At 38.4% G+C, this 16,856-nt stretch overlaps 1 protein-coding gene across 5 annotated transcripts; it reads right to left on the bottom strand.

The window, feature by feature from the left end:
- Positions 1 to 8,121: 8,121 nt before the first annotated feature.
- LOC115676546 (uncharacterized) lies at positions 8,122 to 10,328 on the bottom strand. Of its 5 annotated transcripts, XM_056318975.1 has the most exons (5): positions 9,582 to 10,323; positions 9,318 to 9,444; positions 8,823 to 9,107; positions 8,655 to 8,756; positions 8,122 to 8,549 (listed from the first exon to the last, which is right to left on the bottom strand). In XM_056318975.1, exons 3-5 carry the CDS (start codon positions 8,922 to 8,924, stop codon positions 8,298 to 8,300), a joined length of 456 nt encoding a protein of 151 aa, XP_056174950.1. In that variant the 5' UTR covers positions 8,925 to 9,107; positions 9,318 to 9,444; positions 9,582 to 10,323; the 3' UTR covers positions 8,122 to 8,297. The 5 variants fall into 5 exon arrangements, 2 of the variants coding, with proteins under 2 accessions (XP_056174950.1, XP_056174951.1); XR_008818217.1 differs by lacking the exon at positions 8,823 to 9,107; XR_008818216.1 differs by having other exon boundaries at positions 8,651 to 9,107; positions 9,582 to 10,319.
- Between the last annotated feature and the right edge of the window lie 6,528 nt (positions 10,329 to 16,856).

The following is a 16,856-nucleotide window of genomic DNA, read 5'->3' as shown; positions in this document are numbered from 1 at the left end:
ACAATGGATAATAAAAACCATAAAATTGCAGAACGAGCGGCCGATTTCTCAACTTTTGCCTCGGGTTTTTAGTGGATTTCTTGATTTTTCCATATTCGACTAATCTTTTTTATCTGTAAAATTTATAAGGTCGATGTTTCGCGTTTATTGACGTGTGATTTTGCATACTTTTATGTACCAACTATCAAATATTGATTTTCTGATGGATTTTTACCATAAAACTTTGGGATTTATCTTTTCTTGAAATTGATTATGAAACTGTGAAATGATGTGAGAGGATGTAACTATTTTTTCTTTAATAATAATCACTTTATAGATAACTTTCGCATGGAGAGACTCTCTCCTTTATTTATTTACTCGTTAGATTCAATTTAGTTGATACACCAATTTGAATGTCTAATCATAGTATGTTACGTGACACTGACTAGTGTGAGACAACTTTCACACTATTTTTAATATTAAACTTCGGTCAATCAAAGGTTAATATCACGAAAAACTCTAAATTAGTACTTATGTGATAAAGTTATCCCAAACTAATTTTTTGAACACTAAAAACCCCAAACTAGTAAACTCATGACAAATTTACCCATCATTAATATTTTGACCACCAAAAATCTCAAACTGGTACACTAATGATAAATTTATCTCAAACTAATTTTTTGACCATCAAAACTCTAAACCGGTACATTTGTGATAAATTTACCTTCCGTTAGTTTCTGTTAAATTGGATTAATATCACGAAAACCACAAACTGGTACACATGTGATAAACGGAAGGCAAAACCCCAAGCCGGTACACCCGTCAACTATCACGTGTCATCCAACTCAACAATTTGATAGTAAAATTTAACAGAAACGAACGGAGGGTAAATTTATCACAAATGTATCAGTTTGGGATTTTTTATGGTAAAAAAATTAGTCAGAGGTACATTTGTCATAGGTGTACCAGTTTAGGGTTTTTCGTGATATTAACCCACAGATGAAACCACGATAAACTGAAATTTATCAATTTAATTGAAGTGGCTTATGCTGAAAAAATTGAAAATGTTGCCAAGGGTCCGCATTTGTCTAAAGAAAAACTGTTTTCACAAAATTGTTTTCGACTTTCCAATGTTTGGATAACGAAAAATTAATCGATCCACGGAAAACGAAACTGAAAACAGCAAGCTTAGATCGTGAGGAAAAATGACTCCCCCTTTTGGTATTCGTTTATTTTGCGAAAAATGAACGATTTGGAAAATATTTTCCTAAAAAATGCTTACTTGTAGTGCTTAGCTAATAAAAAATGTTTTCACTACTAACAATAATTATGGTGTCTGTGTTGGGGTATGGTTCATACTCCCTAGTGACTCGATAGCATGGGGTACATGGGGCCTACCCTAGCGGGGGTTGCGGGGGCAGCTCTCCCGAGCCGCTAGAAGGCTTTACTAGTTTGAGCCCGAAAAGGGAAAGTTTCCTAATAGACTTAGGTCTCCTATTAGGTTTCCTAATTAGAGTAGGTTTCCTAGAAAGAGATTTCTTATTTTTGATCAAATTATTATGTGTATATATATTCTCTTTCTCTTGTAATCGAGAGATGTAATAGAATGGTGCAAGGTGCTAATTATAGTGAAATCCTCAGCTGGACGCAACCCTAGTTTAAGGGTGAACTAGGATAAAACCTTGTATTACAATTCTCTTTCTTACTTTTACTTTATATTTTCTTTATGATTGTACGACGAATCCTAACATCTGGTATCAAAGCAAAGTTTAAGATTATGGTTTCTTGGTGAAGAGAGATTCGAAAAAATCAAATCTTAGGAAGATGTTGACCGGTCAATCACGGATTGAAGTAGAGAAGTTCGGAGGAAAGGGTTTTGAGTTACGGAAATTGAAGATGAAAGTTTTGCTAGTGGACAGAGATTTATAGCAAAACATAAACCCAAGGAGAAGCCAAAGGAGTCCGAGTCCATGTATGATGAATTAAGGGCGTGGAATAGCAACGATCAAAGGGCATCAAGCCTAATCTGGCTATGCCTTGCGGATAGCGTTCTAGTGAACGTGACCTCTTAGAAGACGACAAAAGATCTCTAGACGAAGCTAAAAAACATTTATTAGAGCAAGTCGCTCATGAACAAGCTATTTCCACAAAAGCGATTGTACAACCTTCGGATGAGTGAAGGTGATTCTTTTTCTGCACACTTAAACGAGTTCAATACTATTTGTGGGCAACTTGCATTGATCGATATCACTCTGGATGAGGAAGATAAAGCATGTACTTTACTGTGTTCATTGCCGAATTCATGAGAACATATAATTATCTCGATTGACACCAAAGTTAGTGCATTATCCTTTGAGAGCGTTGTAACTGCTCTATTGTATGAGGAGATGAGAAGAGCAGGTTTTGAAAGTGTAACACAAGATGCTCTTTTCGTAAGAGGAAGGAACAGTGAACGATCCAAATCCATATTTGGTGGCATGAATAAATCCAGAGGAAGATCTAGAAGTAGAGATCAATCGCAAATAATGTATTGGAAGTGCAAAAAGCCTGGAAACTTGAAGAAAAATTGTAGAAGGAAAAGTGTAAGTCCAAAGAAGTGAGATGAGGCATCATCCTCTAGTACGAAGAAGGATGATGACGGCAGCACCGAAGACATGTATCTCGTATGCAATTCATCACAAGGTAATTACAATGCATAGATAATTGACATTGGAGCGTCTTTCCACATGACCCCTCGTAGAGATTTGTTCTACTGTTATGGGCCATATCATGGAGATAGAGTGAGAATGGGAGATGACACGACGGTTGATATTGTTGGTCGCGAAAAGGTGAAGCTGAAGATGAAAGATGGGGGCAATCAAGAATCTTTCGGATGTGATGCATATTTCTGGTCTTACTAGGTGTCGCGACCGACCTCCAATTTTTTTTTAACATCAAAAAGGGTCTCGCCTGGTACACGCTAAGTCTAAGTTTGGGACTTAACTCGGGCTCTCCCAAGCCCATACCATATCGCGACTTAGGGTTTAGGTTTTTAACCTGCAAGTGATTTTTATCTAGGAGTCGCCACTAATCAGTTTGGGGTGGGTCGATTAGAAACCCAAGTAAGGTGACGAAAGAATCACCCTACTCCTACGAACCAGAGATTAAATGAGTTTGGGGACTTGGTTATACTAGTTAAATAACTAATGCCCTTTCGGTACCTTTTTATCCTGTTCATTTCGGAAAAATATTTGTCAAGCAATTTGGATTAATTTCAGAACCTTTTTCCTAACATATGAGGTGATCGAGCGAGTGCATAATCATTAATGATTAGCAGTTATGATAGATATGCAGTCTAGGGTTCTAACCCTAACTAAGGTGACAACATTCAAAACATAACAGTTCATGTCATTATATTCTAATTAAAAAACATGTGTAATAATATCACAACAGTAGTAAAAATAACATGCAAAATATTATCGTATAACCATGTAGGTTTGTCCGATTCAAACATGATAATTTATGCAATTATATTTAAAAAACAACATATATAATAATAAGAAAATAACAATTAAAACATTCAGATATGTCTCATAATTTAGAAAAATATTAGACAATACTTATATCTGAATTATATCCTAATTTTTAAAAAAATGAAATTTAATATAATATTAAAATCTGGTCGGGTCGGCGAATCTGGGTCGGTTAGAACCAACCCGGGTCAACGGACTCGACCCATCGCGTTGACCCAGGTCGGATCTCCGGATCTGACCCAAGTCAGGGGGTCAACCCGGGTATGGACCGGATTGGACCCGGTCCGATCAGTAAAGACGAAATAGGGCCGGTTCGACTGGGTTGAACCAGCTCTATTTGGCTTGCAGACCGGTTGGATCGGTCCAGGGATGGCTCCCGCGTGTTTGGACACGTGGGAGCCTCAGCCAACGAGATCCGGCGATCTCGCTGGACAAACCAGGCCACCTATGGCCTGGGTCTTCACCTCATAAGCCTCACCTACCTTCTCTGATGACTGAGTCCGTCGTCCGACCGCTCACTCGTCGACCGGCGAGCAAAACAAAACCAGCCTCTTTGAGGCATTTCATTGAACAGATGAGGAGCACAACAAAATCGAGGGATCTCGACCTCCTCCGGCGACTCGGTCGGCTCCGGTGACCGGGGTTCACCTTTAACAGCAAATGGGGACCAAGAACAAAGACGGTTTGGGCCAGGATTCTCGCGAAACGATCAGCGCGACTCCCGGCCAAATCGTGCCAAAAAAACAGGGGTGAACAGAGGGTGTCGCAGCCGGGAAGGCTCACCGGTTGGCGACGCTTCTAGGGGGCTTCCAGCTAGTCTGGGGGCATCGGTGAGGCGATTGGCTTCCTTCTCGCGATCGGTAGACTCTTGGTATGCTCTCTCTCTCTATTTTCTCTGAAACTCTTTCTCTTCTTCTCTTCCTCTCTTTCTCTGTTTTTTCGTTCAAAATACCCGACCCCCTCTCTCTGTCTCTGCCGCCGGCTTATATAGCCAACGTCTAGCCAACTCTCTCTGATCTCATCTCCTCCATTAATGGCCTGCACCAGCCTATGCCTACTCGTGACTTTTGTGGCCGTTTAGGCCGGTGCAGGGGCTGCTCTAGCTCTGGGAAGAAGGAGGAAAGGAGGAGAGAGATGGCCGAGAAATGAGGAAGGAGGGGACTGGCTATCAATGCCAGTCCCCCTTGCCGTGTTTCCCTGTCCATCCTCTGCTTAGACGGGACAAGGATGGCCGCTCCATCGTCCATTGGTTGGACGGTGGAGAACAGAGGAAAACAGGGGAGAGAGAGAGGCCGGCGGCAAGGAGAAGGAAGAAGAAAGAGCTGGGCCGGGCCGGGCCCAGCTCGGGCGGAAGGGAAAGAGAAAGAAAAGAGAGGAGTGGGCTGGGCCCGTGCGAGGGGAAAAAAGAAAAAGAGAGGGTCGGGTCGACCCGGCCCCGACCCGGCCCATTCTGAATTTTTTTAATTTTTTTTCTTAAAAATTTTAAATTTGAAAATTAATCAAGAAAACATGCTCTAATAAGCCCTAATAATGCAAATGTGCCTAATGTCTATATGTAATACACTTGGAATTAAAAACATTTTTTTTGTTTTAGGAATTAAAATTTAATTACTAATTTTTGCATAATTAATTTTGGACAAATTAAAATAGGTGTCAATATTAGGAATCTTATTTCTATGGAAACTATGACAGATGCTGGCATTACATTCACTAGAGACAAATATCCATGCAAGCTAACCCATGGATCTATAGTGATCACTAGAGGTGAACGGTATGGAAAATTGTGGAAGTTATTGAGAAGCACAGTGATCAGCGATGAGAGTTATATCTCAGAGCAGGTGGAAGAAGATCTTTCGATGTTATGGCATCAGAGATTGGGTCATATCAATGAGAAAGGGATGATGACCCTTACCTCAAAGAAGATGATGGATGGAATTCCAAACTCTTCTATGGGTTTTGAATTTTGCGAACATTGTTTATATGGGAAACAGAATCGGGTATCTTTTGATTTCCTAGGAAGGAGACCGAAAGGGATTCTGGATTTAATCCACAGTGACGTCTTTAGTTCTACACCTATAGCATCGTTTGGAAAATCAAGGTATTATGTTTCTTTTACTGATGATTTTTTCAGATATGTGTGGATATATTTTCTGTAAAGGAAAGATGATGTATTTGAAAAATTTCGCAAGTTCAAAACTTTGATGGAAAATCAGTTTGATAGAAAAATCAAAGTTTTGCGGACTGATAACGGAAGAGAGTTCTGTTTAGCAAAATTTGATCAATTTTGTTCGACTAGTGGCATTGCAAGGCAGAAAACAACGCCCTATACACCACAGCAAAATGGGGTGGCAGAGAGGCTTAATTGATCTCTCATGAAAAAGGCAAGGAGTATGATAAGTGATGCATACTTACTAGCTGGGTTTTGAGCGGAAGCAGTGGCTACCGCGTGTTATCTGAAAAACAGATCTCCCACGTCAACATTGAAGGATCAAACATCGTTTGAGGCACTATTTGGGAAGAAGCCAGAAATATCCCATGTTAAAGTATTTAGTTGTGAAGCATATGTACATGTGCCAAAGGAAAAGAGGAACAAGCTTGTGAAGCAAGTCAAAGAAGTGCATCTTCATTGGATATAAGGATGGTGTCAAAGGGCATAAGCTGTGAAATCCTGACACTAAACATATCATCAACAGCAAGAATGTGGTGTTCAGAGAATCTACAACAAATCATATTATTCTACAAGCTCATGAAAAACCACAAATGGTTGAGTTAGATGTTGGTTTGAAGGATGAGACAGAGGCTACATAAGTTGGATCGGAAAATTCAAATTCTAAAGCTGATGAGCCCGGTGAGGCGGATGATACAGTAGATTCTGAAACTGAGTTTAAAGTTGAAGGACCACCTGAACCGGTCTTAAGAAGTTCCACACGGCTGAGAAAACCACTTGAGAGGTATAACCTGTTTGCCAATAATGAAAATTGTGTTCTAACCGATATAGGTGAGAAGCGCGGGAGATACTAAATAGTGGAAGAAAGCCATGAAAGATGAGATCGGGTCACTGAATAAAAACGGAACGTGAAGTTTGGTAAAACTACTTGCATATCGAAAGGCGATTGGTTGCAAGTAGGTGTTCAAGAAGAAGATATCCATAGATGGAGAGATGTAATAATTTACAACTCGTTTGGTTGCGAAGAGATATTCGCAGTTAGAGGGAGTCGATTATGGTGAGATTTTTTCTCCTGTTGATAAATTAAATTCCATAAGACTTGTCTTATCTTAGCTAAATGGACGCACATCGGGTTATCTTCGTAAGGCTAACCAACACATAATTCACGCAAATGAGTAATCACATTCGAAAGTAGCATTCCGAAAGAACGAAGCATTGCTAGGACGGTGCACTCGTTCTTGCAAAGCATCCAAACACACCTTCGCTTCGGGTCACCCACCACTTCACATGTCAGGGTCAAGTATTCCGTGTGTGTCTTGTTTTTCAATCTCATGCTATTGCGACTATCCTGTCTTGCATACTTATCACGTTCTCCCGTCATCTGAGAGTCGAGCGAGAGAGTGATTGAGAGTCGAGCAAGTGTAGGCATCGAGCGAGAGGGATGCGAACAACTCAGGAAAGAGGGTGGTGTCTGAGAGTAGAGCGAGAGAGTGATTGAGAGTCGAGTGAGCGTAGGCGTTGAGCGAGAGGGATGCGAGCAACTTAGGCGAGAGGTGGCGTCTGAGAGTCGAGCAAGAGAGTGACCGAGAGTTGCGCGAGCGTAAGAGGCATGAAGAATGTGATTGATTAGGGTTTTTTTTCGTATTTGTGGATGGAGGGTCCAAGCCGAGGTCGGCGATCATGATAGGAGCGTTTCTAAACGATTGGGGTTTTTTACAGATTTGTAAGGGAAAAAAACGGTCATGTTCGGGTGGTCTGGGTGGGCTAATCCACACATGGAATCGAGAACCGCCCATAATCGACCGGTTTGGTCCGATTTAGACGGTTCTTTTTGCTCACTCCTAGTTGCAATGATTATGTCATGTCATCTTTTTTTGGGAAAGGATAACTCAAATGAGTGACACATCAAGTATCATTACAAAGCTAAGTAACACTACAAAAAAAAGTAGATTTTAGCGACGAATTTTGCCACGAAAAAAATGGAAAAATTTATCGCTAAACGAATTTGCGACGAAAAAAATTTCGTCACCAATTCGGCGTCGCAAAATTTAGCGACGAAAAATATTCGTGGCAAAATTCGTCGCTAATTTTTCGTGGCAAAATTCGTCGCTAATTATTCGTGGCAAAATTCGTCGCTTATTTTTCGTGGCAAAATTCGTCGCTAATTTGCCACAAAAAATTTTTACTTTTGCCACAAACATTGTTCCGGAACGAATTTAGCGACGAAGTCAACGAAGAATGTTGTTTAGGGATGATTTCGAATTTAAATATAATTAACAGCAAAATTATTTTCTAGAATTTATATTTAACATTGATTAAGCACTTAATAACATCAAAATTTAGTGCTTAAATACATAATGATATGATGATGAAATACATAGTGCTCAAAATTTAGTGCTTAAAAATATTATAATGATATGAAAATGGAATTTTAACTAGCAAGGACCGAGAAAATCATCATCATCATTAGCAATGTCATCATCATCATGTCGCTCATCATTGTGCCCATCACCTATTGGATTAGTCGGAGGTACAAGAGGAACCTCATCGTGATCGAGGTTGAGGTGTCGCAAGATCAATTGCATTTGTTGTTTGACCACTCTTATTTCTTCGTCGTTCTCTACAAGTAAATATTTCAGTTAGCTCAATTCTTGGGTCATTTGCCCCTCAAGTCGTGTCCTCCTTGAAACAGTCGCATTGGAGGATAAAGTTACAGCAGCCTGCGTTGTGCATACCCTTGACAAGGATCCCATCCCAAATATTTTTCCTCTTTTCATCCCTCCCGATGCCTCCACCCATGATGCCATAGTGTCAACTGATGGCTCAGACGCAGCAACACTATCACCACCACTACCACTAGCACTACTCATTAAAAGTTCATCATATTTTTCCTGCATTAACAATATAGATAAAAATAAAACAACTTCATATATATAACTATCATAAATATTAAAAGTATTCATGATTTTCATTCTAGTTTCCATAAACTTACATACCTTAATAGCTTTTGCTCGATCGCCAGTCCATGTTTTATCTTTTTTTTGAAATGTGCATTCAAATGTAGCTGTATATGTCGATTCCGTCCCCAATTCATTTGCCTACAAAATATAAACATAAATGAGTAATTGAATTAAATTAACTTACAACATGTTTAACAAACTTACCATTCTTTTTCTATGCTCCCCGATGTTGATAGAGCCCCAAGCATATGTGGCAGACCCTTCACTAGAACTAGAAGCTCGATTCTTCTTATTTTGTTCACTCATTTACTTATTCTTTTCAGTTTCTCAAGTTCTCTTAATTTCGGTCCAATTGTCACCCATAATAAAATCTGGCTTTACTTGACTTATATTTGCTTTATTCATCACATTTCGTATGTGATCATCGGCTTTCTTCTTAAAAATTCTTTTAACTTCATCCTCTTCCATTTCATCCCACCTGAACTTCCACTGCATCAATAGAAAAACAACTGAAAGTTATTATGAGGGTCACATATCCATTACCATGCACCAGACAATTCGGCAATGGATTTTCTGAAGTTCATATCCATTACTACTTGGCGTGGGACTTCGCACTTCTGACAACTAAAAGTACCAATAAGAGGGTATGATTCGATCCCTAACACGGCCACTAGAAACACCTAGAAGAACAAAACTTACCTTGAACTCATTCCACCACAAATCCTTTACTTCTTTTGGAGCGCTGCTATAACTAATATACTGCCCCCTTCAAGAGTTATTGACTATTTTATTAAGTTGCCTCACAACATACGTAACATCTGTGAATCTGCAAACAGGTTAGAAAGAACGATATGAATAATGAAATAATGAAGCATACAGATAATTTGCAACATGGACAATTCAGTTGACATCCATATCTAAAACCGCACAGATTACATATACTTAAAAAAATGAAGTACTTACGAATCTCCATATGGGCATATCATGAATCGGCTATATTCTTCACCTGTGTTTCCCTCATCATTCGAGTGTTGCACTGAAGAAGAAGGTGGAACCGAAGGAGATGGAACTGAAGGACATGGAACTGAAGTAGATTCAGTTCGCATGTGTCCAAGTTGTCCCCTAATATGTTCTTGAGGGTCGGAGGAAGGGCCAATGTATCTATGTTGTCCATCAGCATGTAGTGGTTGAGGGAAACATGAAAGGGCAGGGGAAAAAGAAGGGGAAGGGGCTGCTCTTCTTTGTGAAACTGCACCATGCATGCGACCTTCACGTTTATACTGACAAGTAGTAAGGTTAGACAAATATCATAAAAAATATGAACATGTATTAGGGACACATAATGACGTACATCATGAAGCTTACCATTTTATTTCAGAGAGCAAGAGATAAATTTGAGAAAACGAAGCAAACTTGCTATCGCTAAGCTGTCCGGAAATGTCGACGAGCTTCTTTAGATCTTTTTTGCCCTCATCTAATAGTTGTTACCTCTGTCTACAAAAACATTCAAAAAGCTAGTGAAGTGAAGCACTTTCTAGTGATTACTATCTAAGAAGAAAATAGGAGAATTAATGAACATTAGAAAGCAGTTCTTGTTGACGCAAACAGGCTCTTCGAACAAGGCCGAACCAAGGTTGATGTGATGTTAATGTTGATGTTGTTCTTGTTGATATTCATACTGTATTGCGGGTAAACCGAAAAATTCAAGTTAGTCACCAATGGTATGTACATGACTTAGGTTCCATATGACGCTTATAAGTCCGCTATTTGTCCGGACGAACTCATGAACCCATTATAGAACATGGTGAGCATACCATCATCAGATTTGAAGGATGACAAGCATTCTTTATCTAGTGTAAACATAAAGAACAATCAGCAGTTCCATGTGAACCGGACTAAAAAAAATCGGACTAAAAAAGACCGGACTAAAAAAAATCACACTAAACAGAATGTGTTTGTGCTCAGAAACCTATCTAAACGACTTCGAAACGCAAAAAAAACGACATTCATCACAGCATAGTAGTGAGTATTGATCAGCGGCCCGTTTCCACATAGCCGACCAAATTTCAACCCATTCTAAGTTCGCCAATCTAAGTGCATCAATTAGATACTTGGCTTAAAACCGAACAATCTAATATAAAAACAAACTCAATCTAATATAAAATCCAATCAATCAGACCCAATCCTTTCAACTTGAGATAAGTCGAATCCAATATAAAAACAGAATTCGAAACCGAATAATCACTGCCCTACAGAATCCGAAACCAAACAGAACAGCAGCAGACAGAATCCGAAACCAAACAAAATAGTAGACCCAATCCGAAACCGAACAGAACAGTAGACCCAATCCGAAACCAAAAGCAGCAAACCCAATCCGAAATCGAACAGAACAGCAAACCCAATCCGAAACAGAACAGAACAGCAGACATAATCCGAAACAGAATAGCAGCAGATCCAATCCGAAACCGAACAGAACAGCAAACCCAATCCGAAACCGAATAGAACAGCATACCCAATCCGAAACAAAAAGTGCAAAAAAATCACGTGAACGTACCTCCTCTCAGTCACGTGAACGTACCTCCTCTCGGACGACGATCCTCCTCAGATCCAAAACTGTCAGACGACGGTCCTCGCGCTTGAGGTTCCTCTCATACGACAGTCAGCACGCAAACCCGAAGAAACACTCGTCGAAGGAAGCCATCGAGAATCGATAGAGAGAGAGAGAGAGAGAGAGAGAGAGAGAGAGAAAGCCCTAATTGTACCCCCAAATCAAGATGACGCCGTTTCGTAAATTAGCGACGAATTTTATTTTGTCGCTAATTAGCGACGGAAGTTAATTTCGTTGCTAAATCCATCGCTAATTAGCGACAGATTCAAATTCGTCGCTAATTAGCGACGGATTTTAAAAATACTAGCGAAAGTGCCGCGAAAGTTAAGTTCGTCGCTAATTAGCGATGGATTTTAAAAACAGTAGCGAAAGTTAATTTCGACGCTAAATCCGTCGCTAATAGCAACGGATTCAAATTCGTAGCTAATTAGCGATAGATTTTAAAAATACTAGCGAAAGTGCCGCGAAAGTTAAGTTCGTCACTAAATCTATCGCTAATTAGCGACGGATTCAAATTCATCGCTAATTAGCAACGGAATTAGCGACAGATTTTAAAAATACTAGCGAAAGTACTGCGAAAGTTAAGTTCGTCACTACATCCGTCGCTAATTAGTGACGGATTCAAATTCGTTGCTAATTAGCGACGGATTTTAAAAATAGTAGCGAAAGTTAATTTTGTCGCTAAATTCGTCGCTAATTAGCGACGGATTTTAAAAATAGTCGCAAAAGTTCCGCGAAACTTAATTTCGTCGCTAAATCCGTCGCTAATTAGCGACGGATTCAATTAGCCACGGAATTAGCGACGGATTTTACAAATAGCCGCAAAAGTTAATTTCGTCGCTAAATCTGTCGCTAATTAGCAATGGAATTAGCGACGGATTTTACAAATAGTTGTGAAAGTTAATTTCATCGCTAAATCCGTCGCTAATTAGCGACGGGTTTGAATCGGTCGCTAATTAGCGACAAACTATAAAATAGTTGCGAATTAGCGACGGAATTAACGACAGATTTTAAAAATAGTCGCAAAAGTGCGGCGAATTAAAATTCGTCACTAATTAGCGACGGAATTAGTGACGAACTATAAAATAGTTGCGAATGTGCGGCGAAAGTTTATTTTCGTCGCCAATTAGCGATGGAATTAGCGACAAAAATAAAATAGTCGGGAACATGCCGCGAAAGTTACTTTCGTCGCTATTTCCATTGGAAATTAGCAACGAACTATAAAAATAGTCGCGTTCGTGCCGCGAGAGTTATTTTCGTTGCTATTCCATTGGAAATTAGCAACGGATTTGCGTCCGTTGCTGTTTTCTTCGCAAATTAGCGACGAATTGGCGTTCTTCGCTAATGTTCCTTGGCTAGATCCTTGTTTTTTTGTAGTGTAATTTTGCGACGAAATTAGCGACGATGCAAATTAGCGACGACCTATTATATTAAAAATTAAGCAAATAAAAATTGTCGCCAATGTCATCTCAAATTTTGTGACGAAATTATGTTTGTCGCCAATTAGCGATGAAATTAGCGACAACCTTTCATATTAACAATTCATCAAATAAATAATAATAATAACAATAATAATGATAATAATAATAATAACAATAATAATTATGACAACAACAATAACACATGTCGCAATAATAATAATAATTACACATAATTAATAAAAAGTCTCAAAAATCATAATCTTCATCTTCACCTTCGCCTTCGTCTTCGTCTTCACCTTCATCTTCGTCTTCATCTTCATCTTTACCTTCGTTTTCGTCTTGATCTTCATCTTCATCTTCATCCTCTGTCTCAATATCAAATTCTGCAACACCTTCTAGATTTGATTCGCGAATTTCAGTTGGATCAACATTTATCATTACTCCACATGGATCTCGTAAAGTTGAAATGTTATATTCCTCAGTTTCGACTGCATTACAAACTTCCTCTTGTTGATATGTTGTATCCTTCCGGTGTTCCTCAATTTTTCTTCGTGCTTTGGTTTTACATATAGCCCACCAATCAGTTTTGTCACGTTTCAAATTAAGATATGATGCATAATATACTTAAATTGCTTGTTGTGCCAAGACAAATAATTCATATTTCATATATCTTTTCTTGTGATTTATTTCAACCAAATTAAACTTCGTATGCACCTTCATTCCTTTGACGGGGTCAAACCACATGCACTTAAATAACACAACCCGCATTAATGGTCCATGGTACTTTAGCTCTATAATTTTATCCAACAAGCCATAAAAATCATATTTTGAACTGCCACCATTGCCACCATTGGATGACCAAACACACACATCACTATTCATTGTTGCTTTTCCCATTCCATATTCTTGAGTGTGAAAATTATACCCGTTTATGAAATATGCTGGCTAGCTTCGTACTCTTGACTTTGGACCCCATGACAGATGATATAGCAATCATTACTCTTCAACTTGATCATGATTACTGTGAACCTAAGGTCACACACGCAAAGTCAATAATATATTTTAATAAATTATGTATAAAATATTCATAACTTGGTTTTGGTCCATAGGCAACTTACATATGTTTTGAACCATGCTACAAATTCTTTATCGCACAAACGGTCAAACTCATTTGGTGGTAGTTCATACATTGAAGTTTGAAAAATCCTATTAATGAATACCATTTATATATTAGCAAATGTTTGACACACAATACATATATTTGCAAATGTATACTTACTCGAAGTATGGCTCCACTTCTGGATAGTTCAGTAAAATATATATATGGGCTGCCTACCATTCTTCGCCTGTTAAGTAACGAAACTTACATGCGTCGCTTGGTCGATCAAGATAATTGAAAATAGAGAATGATTTGCAATTGGGATCAATGGGGCCCTCATCATTTCTTCCTGCTCTCCGCCTCTTGCACTGCACGTGCGGCTCAAAATAGTATGATGCAAATGTTGTCACTTCTTCCACAATATATGCATTACAAAGTGAAGCTTCAACACATGCCTTATTCTTCACTTTTTTTATTCAAATGATATAAGAACCTAGTTGCAATAGAAAAAAGTTTATCATAACATAATATATAATAAAGTAATTTGGAATTTATTAAAAAAAATTTACCTCTCAAATGGATACATCCATCGAAATTGGACGAGACCTGCAACTTTGGCCTCATAAGGCAAGTGAACTAAGAGATGCTTCATTGAATCGAAAAACAATGGAGGAAATATCCTTTCTAAGTTGCAAAAAATAATTGGAATATCTCTCTCTAGTTTCTCCATGTGTGATGCTTTTAACACTATTGAGTAAATATCATGAAAGAAATTACTTAACTCTGTAATGGCGCCCCATACAAAGTTTGATAGAAGTTCCTTGAAAGCTATTGGAATTAGTCTTTCCATAAATATGTGAAAATCATGACTCTTCAAACCTGTCAACTTGCATTCATGCAAATCAACACATCTCCCGAGGTTCGAAACATATCCATCAGGAAACCGCACAGATTTCAACCATTGACAAACAACCAGTCTCTGCTCCTTGTCCAATGTATAAACTGCTTTTGGTTTTGGTCCCCTGCCGCTTGCATCCACATCTAGTGTTGGCCGATCACAAATATCTCTCATATATTTTCTTGCATTCAAGTTGTCTTTTGTTTTCCAGTATCATCCATCGCAGTATTTATGACATTGTCGAAAATATTCTTTTCTATGTGCATGACGTCAAGATTATGACGAATAAGATGGGCCTTCCAATATGATAGATCCCAAAATATACCGCGTTTAGTCCACTTATGTGTACTTCCGTACACAATAGTTGTGCCCTGAGGGTTTTCAACAATAGTTGGAAAGTCATGTACTCGCTCCCAAATTTGATCACCGGTCAACCTCAAAGGTGGAGGTGTTCTTTCAATCCTATTCTTCATGAACTTTTTCTTATTTCTTCTAAATGTATGACTTATCGGCAAAAATTGTCTGTGACAGTCAAAATAACTGGCCTTCTTACCATGTTTTAATCTGAATGACTTTGATCTCTCCAAACATATCGGACATCCTAAGATCCCAGCTGTACTCCATCCAGATAACATTCCATAAGCTGGAAAGTCATTTATCGTCCAAAGAAGAGCAGCCTTCATTATAAATGTTTGATCAGCAGAAACATCATACGTAAGGACACCTTCATCCCATAGCCGTTGTAACTCTTCAATCAATGGTTGCATATAAACATCTATCAACTTTTTCAGATTTTGCGGGCCAGTCACGATCAATGTCAAAAACATATAATGTGTCTTCATGCACATACCAGATGGAAGATTGTACGAAGTTAAGATAACTGGCCAACATGAATAACTTTTTCCTGATTTCCCAAATGGGGCAAATCCATTAGCACATAGACCTAACCTGATGTTTCGAGGTTCTATCGCAAACTCAAAGTATGTTCTATCAAAATGTTTCCATGCCTATGCATCTGAAGGATGACATATTAGATCCTCTTCTGTTTCATGATTTGCATGCCAAGTAATGTGTTCAGCAGTAGCTTGAGACGCATAAAGCATTTGCAATCTGGGGATTAAGGGCATATAAAACATTTTACTTGCATGGTCTGCGCTTATGATTACGACCCTACCTCCTATTAATCTTATACCTAGGTTGGCTACAGAATTTGCAAGATTCTGCATTTTCATCATCTCTCCAATATAACATACAACCCCTGCTACATACATCAATCCTTATAACTGGAAGACCTAAGTTATCCACTAGTTTCTTCATATCGTAAAAATCACTTGACATGATGTTCTCACGAGGCATTGTTTCCGCATTACTTCAACAAAAGAGTTGAAGCAATTCTCAAACACATTATGCTCTGCCTTGATATTTAATAGTCTTGCTGTCACTGATAACTTAGTGTGGTTGTCACAACCTGCCTATAAAGGTTCATATGCTGCTTTCAACACTTCCCAGAACTGATTAGATGGAAAAGTTCCATTACACACATTCTCATCAAAACCAATTACTCATATCTCTTCCAATTGTGATGCATGACTATTACCCACTTGTTCAAGTGTAGGAGTAAAACTAGTACTTGCATGATTCGATTCTGAAACAAAATTCTGACCACCTGCACCAATCACGATCTCTGGTATGGGTTCAATTAGTTATAATAGCTACATTCTTCCCTAACTAAAAATTGGTCACTTCTTTGATATCCTTCATCAGATATAAATTGTTCACCATGGCAAGTCCAATTATAGTAGTTCGAAGTAAACCCAAATCTACAAAGATGTTCTCTAACTTTATCACACACATGAAATTTACCATTACTGCACTTTTTACACCGACACACCTTAACTTATTTCCATTCATGAACTCAAATTTACTACTAGCAAAGTCCAAAAATAGTTCCAACCTAGTACGAAACTCATCGGTCAATCCTCGACGTCCAGGTAAGTTCTTATTATACATCCAAGCCCTGTCTCTTTGCATTGTGTCTGTATAAAAATAAAAAAAATCTCATAAAATATTTAAAATATCATATCTACTATTCTACTGTTTGATATTCTTAATTAAAACCATAAAATTCTAAAAATTAAAATTGTGTTTTTGACAAAACAATTACTTTGAAATTGAAAATAATGAAAAAATTATCATGTCAAGAAGACTTACT

This window comes from Syzygium oleosum, unplaced genomic scaffold (genome assembly GCF_021117445.2).
Source record: "Syzygium oleosum isolate NSW1041296 unplaced genomic scaffold, Sole_v2.1 Sole_v2.17, whole genome shotgun sequence".
In the NCBI taxonomy this organism is placed as follows: Eukaryota; Viridiplantae; Streptophyta; class Magnoliopsida; order Myrtales; family Myrtaceae; genus Syzygium; species Syzygium oleosum.
This window is presented reverse-complemented; position numbering and strand designations above follow the sequence as displayed.